Source organism: Phoenix dactylifera, chromosome 8, assembly GCF_051530095.1.
Source record: "Phoenix dactylifera cultivar Ajwa chromosome 8, Ajwa_hap1_PhDact_Kaust_v1.1, whole genome shotgun sequence".
NCBI lineage: Eukaryota > Viridiplantae > Streptophyta > Magnoliopsida > Arecales > Arecaceae > Phoenix > Phoenix dactylifera.
Window position 1 is genome coordinate 10,238,522 of NC_143197.1, and position 13,689 is coordinate 10,252,210.

At 39.4% G+C, this 13,689-nt stretch overlaps 1 protein-coding gene across 13 annotated transcripts in view; it reads left to right on the top strand.

Annotated features, from left to right (window-relative positions):
* Positions 1–7,758: 7,758 nt before the first annotated feature.
* The window catches only part of LOC103698678 (pre-mRNA-splicing factor ATP-dependent RNA helicase DEAH10-like), a 42,366-nt gene continuing 36,435 nt past the window's right edge, over positions 7,759–13,689 (top strand). For 3 of the 13 annotated variants that reach the window (XM_089924754.1, XM_088702739.2, XM_088702746.2), the window contains exons 1-3: positions 7,759–8,032; positions 8,936–9,035; positions 9,950–10,017. Coding sequence is in view for 1 of the 13 variants with exons in the window: in XM_089924751.1 (XP_089780877.1) it covers positions 12,333–12,651 (319 nt within the window). In the remaining 12 variants the exon portion in view is untranslated. Of the gene's footprint in view, positions 8,033–8,920; positions 9,036–9,130; positions 12,652–13,549; positions 13,650–13,689 lie in introns of those variants that run through there. The other 10 variants (XM_089924755.1, XM_088702742.2, XM_089924753.1 and 7 more) reach the window with 7 other exon arrangements.

The following is a 13,689-nucleotide window of genomic DNA, read 5'->3' on the forward strand; positions in this document are numbered from 1 at the left end:
TAGGTTGCATAGCTGGACAACAAGTGGTATTAGAGCCTAGTACTCAAGTCTCTCATTGACCTAACTGTCAATGAGTTAAATATCTACGGCAGCCCCTATTGGTACTTCTCTTGCTGAGGGTCAGTCCACAAATAAAGCTTCTCTATTTAATAGCACCAACTATACTTTTTGGAAAACATGCATCCTCATTTTTATTCAAGCACTAGATTACGACATATGGAATATCATAGTTAATATACCAAACATACCCACAAAGATTATTGATGGTGTGTCTTTTTCCAAACCTGAAAGAGAATTGGATAAATTAAATAAAAAGATGATACAGCTAAACACTAAGGCCATGAATATTCTTTACTGTTCTTTAGATGTTAGTGAATTCAATCGCATATCTACTTGCTCTTCTGCTAAAAAAATCTGAGATAGGCTCAAAGTAACTCATGAAAGTGCTAACCAAGTTAAAGAGTCTAAAATCAATATGCTTGTACATAATTATGAGTTATTTAAAATAGAGTCTAGTAAGTCTATTTCTGATATGTTTACTTATTTTACAAATATCATTAATAGCCTTGAAAGTCTTCGTAAATCATATTCTAATAGTAATTTGGTGAGAAAGATTCTCAAGTCATTGCCAAGAACATGGAAGGCCAAAATCACGGCTATCCAAGAAGCAAAAGATCTCAACACCCTTCTTCTAGAAGAATTGTTGTGTTCGCTAATAACTTACGAGCTATCTATGAAGCAGAACCTTGACGGAGAGGAATCAAAGAAAAGAAGGACTATCGGTCTCAAATCAAATACTCAAGAAGAAGATGAGAGCAAGGAATCTGACAGTATAGAAGAAAATGAGGAGATGGCTTTGATAACGAGGAAGTTTAGAAGGTTTATAAGAAGAAAATGGCAATGAAGAAGACCTTTGTTTAAGGGGGAGCTGAGAAAAGAGAAAGATAAAGACCAATCGCTAATATGCTACGAATGCAAGAACCCAAGTCACTATATAACGGATTGTCTACTGCTGAAAAAAACTCAGAAAAAGATGCCTATCAAAAATATTAATTATATCATTTAATAATTAAGATTTTAAATTTATTAAATTATATTAAACAAATAGTTTGGCTTATATTAATTGTTGGTATCTCAAGTAATTATCATATTAGTGGTGTTTGATAATAATACTGTTGCCACCAGATCCCAGAAAGCTGATGTGGATCACCTTGTGACCCTGAGAGATAACAAACAAAGGCTGAAGGCTCGCTGGATTGGCTCTGACGAGGCTATCCCATGCTTAAGTCAATAAAAGTTTCTTTGATAGGAAACAATGGAAGAAAGAAATAGATGGAAAGAACGAAGGAATAGGGTCTCCTCTATGTTCAAATTATTCACCTCTTTTTACTGAGGATATTTGGATCTATTTATAGCTAGAGTCCCGAATTTTCTAAGATTGCATCTTAACACTCAGGGTCATATTGCAATAAACTACTGACATGATGCAACAACCTTGGAGACGTGTTGTAACAACCTAGATATGGCAGAGTTAGGCATGCCTTTGAAGCGGTGGGAGGCCAAGCTGCTTTCTCTACAGAGGAGCTCCATTTATCATGACAAAGTCGAGCGAGAAAGCACCGATCCTGGAGGTTAGATGCTTCTATTCTGCTCGGCCTGTTGTTCATTTGTACCTCGGAAAGCTAGGCTGGGATGCCTCGTAAGAGACCTGGGTGTGTTGGGATTGCCGAATAGACTGTGAGTTGGATAAATTCTTATATGTCACATCATGCTGGTTATTAATTGCCACAACAAATACAAATTGACATCCTGCTTGAGATCTAAGTCAGATAAAAATTTCATTAAAACTTTATACAAGAACTTAGAATTAATTATTAAATATTATTCTAAGAGAGAATTAATTAATAAGATTATCCTAAGAGCTGTATGAAGTTCAGGGAACTAACCAAAACCAAACAAGGATTTGACCATGAAAAATAAACTCAGCAAGCTATTGCATTTGGATCGGGTCTTCAAGTTAGACTCAAAACTTTATTGGATTGGATTCAGTAAAAGGCTGAATAATGTCTAAAATCGTTATGGAAAATATGCATTTACACTTAGAAGATACAATAATAGATTTGTACATGTTGGTGCAATGCATGGTAGTTGGCCTATGTAGTACCTATTGTAGTATTAGACTAGGAGATAGTAATGCTAATGGCGACTTCTTATACAATAATCAAAGAAAACCAAAAAATACAAATAAATTTGAGCTAGGTATACCATTTAAGATATTTTTTGAAAAAAATAATTATTTCCTTACTGTATAGATGAATTTATGCATAGAAATAATTTTCTTCAGGATATAAAGCTCATATATTCTCTGCACTTTAAACTAAATCCTAAAAGTACAGCACATCCATGCCGCCCATTTTTCCAACAAAAAATAATAATAAAGTAAATAATAATAAGAGAGTGTACCGTGTTTTGATGAGATGGAACGGAAGAGAGAGAGAGTGTGTTAATTTGGAAGAGAGACTGAGAGAGTACAAGAGTAAATGATTGAATAAAATAACGGAGAGAAGGAAAAAGTGATGCGTCCTCGTTTGCATTGCTAATTTGGTATATATTGGAGGTAAAACAAGGTGCCTCTTGGATAAAGAAACCAAATAGCCGAGGTTTCAAAAGCAAATAACCACCTCCCAGAGGAAGTAACAGCCATAAATAGCTAGTTATTTTGAAAATAAAATTATCACAAAAAATATTAAAAATATATTTAATTGGCGGTAATCTGGTATGAAAAATAAATTCTATATCAGATTAGCATATTTGATGTGAAAAATGAACAAGAAAGATGATAAACTAAGTGATAGATTGCATGTTTATTTTTTCATGCCGGACTATTGAGTGGAGAGAATCTTAAAATATCATGAAAATGCACTCGTTTATATTATATTAATACTTTATTAATTATATTATTTATATAATATAATTAATATTAGTATACTATACTAATATATTATAAGTATATTAATATATTGATTAATAATATATTTAATATGTTAATAAGTTTATTAGTAAATATTATTTATTAATAGATAATTAACAAATATTTAATAATTAAAAAATTAAAATAGGACTTATTAATAATTAGCATATTTATTTATATACCAAAACATACTAAAATTTATTTATAACAAGCAATATATTTTGTTAATATATATCAAATTAATTTAAAAATATTTATTAACTCATGTAAATATATTTCAATATTCGAAATAGCTAACAGATGGACTGAGAAAATATATTATTATTTGAATTAGAAGGATATTTTGAGAATTTGGCAAAATTTTCATATAATAGTAGCTCTAAAAAATATGGTAATTTTTTTTCCAACAGTATTTTTTAGAGTAATTTTTCTACAAACCAAATATGATAAAATTGCAAGCATTTTTCTAAATAAATGATTTTCGATAATCATCATATTATTCTGTAATCTGACATATCCCAAGCAAAATGAGGCTTAAAAAGGAGATAATTAGCAAGCCTTTAAATTCAGCAGCCACTATCTTAGATTTGTATCCTTCAATGCACTGCACATTATGTTGATCCAAACTATGTGTTTCATGCATGCGAATCAGACTAAAATATGTTGTACGTAGAAATTCCTCAGAGCCTGATTTTTGTGATCTTTTGAAGAACAGACGTTATGATCTTTCGAAGTTAGATTATTTTAAAACAATCCATAAAAGAAACTTCTCGACCTGTTTCGATGCCTTGTAAATGATGTTGGCAGATGGTTATTGCAATCTTACCGAGAGGAGAGGGCATGATATCTAGGCACTCAACATTCCAATTTAATGTTCCTGCCGACAACCTTGGTTGAATAATGGTTACCTCACTCTCCGCTTTTATTATTATTATTTTTATTTGTTTGTAATGGTAGATAGAATGATTTAAATTCAACGAAAATAGATATATGAATTCCACCATAGGAGAATAGGTAGAGGGTTCAAGGAGATAATTTTTTTTTATCAGAGATATGATCTTATGCACAGGTATATCCATCAAAATCAAAAAATAAAATATTATAAAATTGCATAGCTGAGGAATCCTATAGAGTAGCTCTTTTATGGCTTGCCATGTACGATGCATCCAATCAGCAACATCGTTAGCTTCTCTATAAATATATTGAATCTCAATAGATAGTAGTGTAGTGATAGCAATTATTTGCATGAAACATGTGTGATCATTATGAATGGTTCTCGTTGTCGTAACTTATACGTGATAATGTGCCGGTTAAACTATTGCTATACTTTGCTTCCAAAAGATAAACTACCTATTATCGATCGTTATGCCCCGATGATAACAATTTTTTGCGTCGATTTAAAGCGCACTGTTACGGGGTGGGCATGCTGAGTTCGAATCAATCTTTAGAGCAGACCAATATGGGTGGGTTAAGTGGAGATAGGATTATATAAACGACATCTAAAGAAATGATACGCACAACCATTTCTAGATTGTTAACTTGTGGATGCTTGGACATTGATTTCTTTCTCCCCTTATGAGAATACATTCTTCTCTATCTCAAATGATGTGTCGATATTTGATTGGAGAGTAAAAACCATCGTTTTGCTATCATCAATCTTACATCCTACAATATTGAATCTTTTGGAATTGAATCTCCAATGCTCTACTAAAGTAATGCTAGAAATTAGACTCCATGGTGTCCCTGCTTAGTTTTCTGTGATGCAACTTGGAAGCTTTGCTACAATAAACCTGAATGTGCTGCAGCCTGCACTGTTACGGTATATTAAGCATATTTATATGCATGGATACCACATTCCAGGTGCACTTCTTGGATATTTCTTTGAGGTATCCAAATCAGTCTCAAAGTTGGTCAAGTAGGAAGCGAGCTGAAGGTGATGCCCAAATTGCCAAACCAATCTTTCTGGTATTCTCAGATGCTCCTGTCCGCTTCAAAAAGAATGAGGAGATGCACAAGGATTAAATAAATCAAATATTCCCACCGAAAGAATATCTAATTATTGGTATCAAGTGGTTAAAATGTTATATTTTAGGCATGGCTTGACTTCTCCTCCATGAATAATTTAAATGTCTTTATAGTCGACAACTGCAAGTATACTCCAAGTTCGAAGCCTTCTCTTTTTTAAAATTTGTTTGGATTTTAGCTAGTTCCCAAGCCATGATAGACATCAAGGGGAATAAGCAAGGGGATAACCCTCTATTCCCTCCCTTACCATGTTATCCCTCCACTTTTCTTATTCATTCTTAAATACACAGCACAATAGAAGGGCGATGTGGTTCTTATGATAACCCTCTATTCCCTCCCTTACCGTAATATCCCGCCAGCTTATTTCTCTGACCAAATACCAAAAAACCTTATCTTATGAAATAAGCCCATTTCTTTTACAATACTCGGACATTATTTTTTTATTACCTCCGAGTTATTCGCGGACATATAGGTTTTATATTGAGTAGGGCTAAATTTGTGTAGATTTAGTGTGGGTTGTCTCTTTCTTTTTTTTGTCTAAGATTTATGTTTTATATCCCATATAATTATTATATTTTTATTGTTTCTTCATTTCATTTTGAGGATGGAAAATGATAGACGTACGGATGAAATTCGAGGATAAGTAGTAAAAAAGGTGAGATTTTGTAGTCTTGGTCAAGTTTGCCCATGCAATACCTATTATCCTCTATTTATTTGTGATATGGAATTTTTTGGAGAATAATTATAATATTATTAATTAAAATATAATTTATATTTTTAACCATATTTTTCAAATTGGATACGTTGGACCTTTCAATATTCACTACAAAAGAAAGGATATATCCCGACGCTTTTTGAGGTCTCTACCGACGCTTTTAAGCGTCGGCGAATTCCCAGCCCACGCACCGCAAAGCGTGGGTCAGACATCGGGCAGGTGGGCGTGGGTCGGGTTTTTGCCGACGCTAAGAGAAAGCGTCGGCAAAAACGGGGATTTGCCGACGCTAATGAAAGCGTCGGCAAAAACGGCTTTACCGACGCTTTAAAGCGTCGATAAAGCCCAATCCAGTTTTGCGTTTTCGCCGACGCCTTAAAGCGTCGGCAAAAACAGCTTTACCGACGCTTTAAAGCGTCGATAAAGCCCAAATGAACAAAAAAGAATTTAGATGCAAGAGGACTCTCGAAGGGAGTTCCCCTCTTCTTCCCAAATCCGACGAAAGAGGAGTTCTCTTCCCTCTCATAATCCCACTTCTGATTCTCGATCAATCTCCGGAGATAAGCACGAAGTTTTCCTGATTTCTGTCGAGATTTCTCAACAAACCACCTTCGATTTGCATCGTCGGCACAAGGTAATCAACCCCGCCTCTTTTTTGTATTTATTCTAGACTTCCTCGGCCGTCATCAATGAATTCATCGACGTGATTTTCGCCGGCGGGTCGCCGTATTCGGATGAAGACCTAATGCTCTGTTTTCGTCTCCCTTGTTCTATTTTTTTTGCTTCCATCTCCTTCACGGTGGTTCGAGGCCGTGCTCCTTTCTGGAGCTTCGAACGAGCTTCTGGGAAGCTCTACTACCATAGCCGAGCTTCGATCAACGGCCGGTGAGCCGGAATACCTAACTCTCCTTATTTTGGGCCGACCTAGTGTCGGTTTTTCTCTTCTTTTTCTCCACCGCCGGCCGACGTGGGTGTTGATGCCATCGTGGTTATCGTCGGAGGCCGGACATCGGGCCGCCGCCAGCCGCCGACTGCCGGGGCTGCATCCATTCCGATCAGTTTGGTTATTTAATATGAACTGAGGTTATTATGATAAAATTTTCAGGCCTAGCATATTCTCTAGGCCTTGTTCCAGGAAGTGTGCGGTGTGTCACATGTTTGACCCGGGTGCTAGGTTTAGAGCGTGATAATATTTGCATTAGATTTGAGTCAAGATTTTATTAGTTAGAATCGAGTATGGGTTAAAACTTTAACCTGACTTGGATCATGAGGGTGGAGAGTCAAAGTAATTTAGGTTGGCCGAGTTAAGTTCTTGATAACAATTTTTGAGTAATTAGTCTTTTCTTGATACTAGTTGATTAAATCATTTTGCAAAATAACTAGTAAGAATTGTAAATACTAAATTTGATAATCAACATGAATTTAAGAGGTATTGACTCTTAAAAAATATATTTAGGATCAAATTGGTGGCCTGAAAAGACCTATGTGCAAGTATAGATCAAAAATTCTTGATCAAAAGCAAGATTCGCCGTACCGATATCGGACCCCATACCGGTACCGCATTACTAAAGACGTACCGAATGTCGGTACAGTATGGTATGCAGTATGTCAGGCATACCGACACTGGCGTACCGGTACCGGTACCCACCGATACTAGTACGGTACGCCCGATACCGACTGGTATCAACCGGTATTGTATACCATGATCAAAAGGGTCAAGAGGTCTCAACTGGAAGTCGAATTGGATTGAGCATGGTCAAGGATCCAACCCGACCCATTGCCACCCTTAGTCATGGTCATAGGCAACAAAAATTCCATCATCATGTCACCCTGAGCAATAATAACTTGTGAGATTTTTTGTTTTAGATATATTTTTTTTAATTATTTAAAGAATTAGCAGAGAGATCTATTATAGAATTAGAGAGTTGAAAATCAAATACAGATGGCCCTTTGTTTTGAATGGAAGTGTAAAAAAAAAAAAAAAAAAAAAAAAAAAAGAGGGGTGGATGGGCCGGCCCGAAAAGACCGGGCCCATCCACCATTTACGATCGTGCCTAGGGCACGATCGTGGGAGGAGTAACACCACAAAAAAAAAAGGGGGAGGGGGAGAGCGGCGGCGGCGGCGGCAGCGTCCGGGGAGAGGCGATCGCCGGGGGAGACCGAGCGCCGGAGCCGAGAACCGGCCGACCGTGGAGGAAGCTTTAAAGCTCTTCCTTCCTTCAAGAAGATCCCCACAAATCGGGTGAAGAAGCTTGGGAATCCGAGGGTCTTCCTCCTCCGATTTTCCGCCGGAAAGGTCGCCGGAACACCCCCACCGGACCGAGGTAAGCATGGTTCCTTCCTTTGTGTTTTATTTCCTGGATTTGGGGCGGCGTGGGTGAAGTTTTTGGCCGGTGAGATCGCCGGAGAAGAGTTCGAAACAGGGAACCCCTGTTTCGGCTTCTCTTTTTCGGATCTTGTAGCCGCCGCCGGCCGCCGGGTTGGCCGGATCCATGGAAGCTGGGTTGAATCGGGACTGTGGGAGGTTTTGGTGAGGAATTTCTAGGGTTAACTGAAGATGGGAAGTGTGGATCCGAGGCTTTCTCCCTCGTGATCCCATCCCCTTTCCCTCTTCCTCTCGTCGGTTGGCCGCCGACTGGTGACGACGGTGAGAGCCACTGTGGCTGCCGTCGGGTGGGGGAGCCGAGCCACCATCACGGTGGCCCTATGTCAATGATGGTGGAAGAAGGGGGGGGGGGGGGGTTCTTTGTCTTAGGGAAGAAGAAGAAGGCAGAGGGCCTTCCGACCTCTGCCGACTTTTTCTTTCATCCCTCCCTCTCTTGGCCGGCCATCATCGCCGGAGTAGTGGCCGATGAAGGTTCGGCCAATGGTGGCCGAGTTGTTGTCGGGTTGGGGAAGGAGAGGGCACAGCCACCATGGCTGTTGCCCTTGGATCAAAAAGATTTGAGGAAGGGAAATGTACTCCCAACCATGAAGAGAGAGGAATCATCCCTTTCTCTTGGTCTCTTCATCGGGACCGGCCATCATCGCCGGCGTGGCAGCGGCCACGGCTGGCGACGACATAGACTGATGGTACAGGGTGGAAGTCGGGCCACCCCGACTGCCCTAGATTTGAGGGATTGAGATGTTTGGGGACCTGGTGATGGACCCCATAGTAGATGTGAATTATGGTTTAGAATATTTAAATATTAAATAATTTAGTTTGTGAATTATAATTGATGTTGTAGGGGAAGAGTCAGCGGTGCCAGGAGAGTTTGATCAGGGGACTCAGCACCCCAGCGCGTAGGTTGTGATTCGGATCTGTGCTTGAGTCAGTCTACAATTTCTGTAAGAATCCTTGTACGCCAATCCTGCATGATATAAATATTTTTGCATCATATATGTTTGATCTGCTATGATCCAGACAAAGCAAAATAGTTTTATATTTTATTATATTTGATCGTGTTGGCTTGTGATTGGTAGTATGATGGATGCATGTATGTGTATATCTTATACCTACATAATTGAATTTATGAATGTGGTGGTATGGACTAACCATGCTATATTGGTTGCCCTGTCACGGGCCGAAAACGTGACCATGGTTAGTCTAGGCCGGATATAAGATGGAAAAAGGAATTGATGTGTGTATGTGAATTGGTTAAATGAGTAGGGACTTTGGGCTTATCTCGTTAGTATTGATTGCCCCATCACAGGCTGGAAATGTGATATTATCGATTGCCCCGTCACAGGCTGGAAATGTGATGCTATCGATTGCCCCGTCACAGGCTGGAAATGTGATACCATCGATTGCCCCGTCACAGGCTGGAAATGTGATACCATCGATTGCCCCGTCACAGGCTGGAAATGTGATACTATCGATTGCCCCATCACAGGCCGGAAATGTGATACTATCGATTGCCCCGTCACGGGCCGGAAACGTGACCGGGATGTAGCCCAAAGTCGGAAAGATAATTGATCCGGATCAAGTTAACATGGAATAGAAAGAAAAAGCATTGAAAACAGTAATGAAGGTTTATGAGCTATGATATGCTATATCATTCTTGTGTGACTGGACTTTTATTGATGTTTGATGTACATACTTATATTGATTATTTGAGTTTTGGAAACTGTTTATGTTTTCATGAAATGTGCATCGATTTGTCGTGGTTTTCGAATTCATATTATTATTGTGTTGGTATGGATGTGTAGGGATTCTTACTGGGCTGTAAAGCTCACCCCCTCTTCTTCTTTTTCTTTACCAGAGTTACATGATGCATTGATTTGGACAGGATGGGCGCAGAGTGCGAGTACCCGAGTCATTAATTAGTTGGTTTGTTTATCTTTCTTTGATGTTGATGAACATTTGAAGATCTTGTAATTGAACTAATTTGTTTATCTGGTGTGGACGTGTTGGATTTGTCTATTTGAATTACTAAATTAATTATGGATTTATTGGAATTTTTGATAATCATAGGCCTTGCATGATCTTTAGGGCACTGCTCTAGGGCTCATGCGGCCGATCGCGTGCCGGACCCGGGTGCTGGGTTCGGGGCGTGACAGAGTGGTATCAGAGCTTAAGGTTAAGGTATCCTAGAGTTTATGTTCAGGTGAGTATCAGTGGAGAATTATGATAGAAAAACTATCAGAGATTTGGTTTATAATCACTTGAGATTGTAACAAGAATGATATTATAATCTAAGGTTTAAGACCACTAGGGACTGTGGCCCTAGTGGCATTAAAGTTTGAGGTTTAAGATTATTGGAAAATGTGACTAGTTGGAATCTGAGCATATGATTAAGATCACTTGGGTTTGCGACGGAAATATATCATAGCTTAAGGTTATGATCACTTGGAACATGACAATTAAATTCAGTGCTTAAGGTGTAAGATCACTGGGCATTGTGATAAAATATATGCATCGGGTTTTGGTTTTCGATGAGTGTGGAAGGAAAGTATAAATTATCTTTGATCATGATAAGAGAGGTTTGACCTAAGATAAGTGTAGGAAGGTCCACAATGGCATATCAGTTATACCATATTCGGATATTATTTAAATGACCTGCAAGTTCAAATTTGATATGGGTTTTGATATGATCGTACTTTTGGTTTTGCTGCTAATTATTAGAGTGGGATTTGTACGTAGATCTTCCATAGTATTGAAGTGAGCTAAGAAGATTTCATAATATTGAAAGGAATGTTCTTCAAAGTTGAATATGTTTGTGGTATTGGCATGTTTGGATATTACAAATAGGTCTATTTTTTTTATTGATATATTTGATTTTATTTTGAGGCTATTGAGTTGGCATATTGATGGGGGAATTCTAATTATTGAATTCATATATTTGGATTGGGCTACTGAAATTTTCTTATAATTGTTGGAGACTATTGGATGTGTTAACTTGAACGCAAGTCTAGATTTATGATCTAACCAGAAATCTTTGTAAAATACAATATTGAGTAGAGATTTCGATTTTGAGATGCTTATATGAGTTATCACATGTAGCATTGATGTTAAACATTAAGAATCTTAGTGAAGAAAGATTTGGAGGATAATGGAGTTAATTCTATTCATAGTAATATTGGCTCAATGACTTCTAACCCATTGAATTTGAAGTAAATCTTTTTTGGAAGGAAGATTAATCTAAATTATGTAATTGAATTGCTAAGGAATCCAGAGTTAATTAAATCTGGATAATTTAGATTCTAAGTTGTGGAGATCATGTAGTGACCTTAAACTTGACTAAAGGATCGGGGGTTAGTTATGGTAAGTACACTCTATATAAATCGAGAACAAAAAGATCTAGAGGTTTTGCTCTAGTTCTACTTGGAAATTTGAAATTTAAAGTTTCTTAGTCTCAATGCAAAGTGATACTTTAGTCAGAAATCATTTTGTGACTTTAGAGAATTAAATGAATTAAATCAGAGTGTGCAGCGGAAGTGTGGTGGTTTGACTTATTTTGAAACTGGTTAAGATCATTAATATTTGATCTAAAAGGCATTACGATGGAATACTTGAGTTAGCTTCAGGAGAATGTTGTTGATTCTATGGATGATCTAAAGGTAGCTATGTAATTTTCACCAGTGGATTCTTCTATTGTTGACAACTTTTGGAAGAATCTTGGGCATGTTAAATTTAGCATTTACGGTTGATGATTCCTTGGTTGGTCTTAGACTTGGAATGTTTTAACATGGATCTCTTATTTGTTGGAATGATATGGGAGAAAGAAAAGAAAAATGATTATAGAATATTAGGAGCATTTGATACTAAAGATTTTTTCCTATTTCTGTCAAGCCAATTATGATCTCTGGGTAGAATTAAGAGAAATTGATTTCTTTGGGATATAATTATGGCATTTTAATCCAAGGTTGGGAGTTTGGAATTCTTTTGAAGGATACCAAAAGAACTTACTACGTGTGGTAAATAGAAAGGATTAAGTTTTGAGATGCTGTGATTTTTGTATGTCAAAATCTTGTGAGTAGATACTCCGAGAGGGAGACTACTTGAGATCTCGGGGATGATATAACGGATGCATATTTTTAAAGTTTGAGGCTTCAAGTAAGTTAATTTCGAGGACGAAATTTTTTTTTAAGGGGGAGAGTATGTAATACCCCCCCCCCCCCCCCCAAAAAAAAAAAGAGGGGTGGATGGGCCGGCCCGAAAAGATCGGGCCCATCCACCATTTACGATCGTGCCTAGGGCACGATCGTGGGAGGAGTAACACCACAAAAAAAAAAGGGGGGAGGGGGAGAGCGGCGGCGGCGGCGGCAGCGTCCGGGGAGAGGCGATCGCCGGGGGAGACCGAGCGCCGGAGCCGAGAACCGGCCGACCGTGGAGGAAGCTTTAAAGCTCTTCCTTCCTTCAAGAAGATCCCCACAAATCGGGTGAAGAAGCTTGGGGATCCGAGGGTCTTCCTCCTCCGATTTTCCGCCGGAAAGGTCGCCGGAACACCCCCACCGGACCGAGGTAAGCATGGTTCCTTCCTTTGTGTTTTATTTCCTGGATTTGGGGCGGCGTGGGTGAAGTTTTTGGCCGGTGAGATCGCCGGAGAAGAGTTCGAAACAGGGAACCCCTGTTTCGGCTTCTCTTTTTCGGATCTTGTAGCCGCCGCCGGCCGCCGGGTTGGCCGGATCCATGGAAGCTGGGTTGAATCGGGACTGTGGGAGGTTTTGGTGAGGAATTTCTAGGGTTAACTGAAGATGGGAAGTGTGGATCCGAGGCTTTCTCCCTCGTGATCCCATCCCCTTTCCCTCTTCCTCTCGTCGGTTGGCCGCCGACTGGTGACGACGGTGAGAGCCACTGTGGCTGCCGTTGGGTGGGGGAGCCGAGCCACCATCACGGTGGCCCTATGTCAATGATGGTGGAAGAAGGGGGGGGGGTTCTTTGTCTTAGGGAAGAAGAAGAAGGCAGAGGGCCTTCCGACCTCTGCCGACTTTTTCTTTCATCCCTCCCTCTCTTGGCCGGCCATCATCGCCGGAGTAGTGGCCGATGAAGGTTCGGCCAATGGTGGCCGAGTTGTTGTCGGGTTGGGGAAGGAGAGGGCACAGCCACCATGGCTGTTGCCCTTGGATCAAAAAGATTTGAGGAAGGGAAATGTACTCCCAACCATGAAGAGAGAGGAATCATCCCTTTCTCTTGGTCTCTTCATCGGGACCGGCCATCATCGCCGGCGTGGCAGCGGCCACGGCTGGCGACGACATAGACTGATGGTACAGGGTGGAAGTCGGGCCACCCCGACTGCCTTAGATTTGAGGGATTGAGATGTTTGGGGATCTGGTGATGGACCCCATAGTAGATGTGAATTATGGTTTAGAATATTTAAATATTAAATAATTTAGTTTGTGAATTATAATTGATGTTGTAGGGGAAGAGTCAGCGGTGCCAGGAGAGTTTGATCAGGGGACTCAGCACCCCAGCGCGTAGGTTGTGATTCGGATCTGTGCTTGAGTCAGTCTACAATTTTTGTAAGAATCCTTGTACGCCAATCCTGCATGATATAAATAT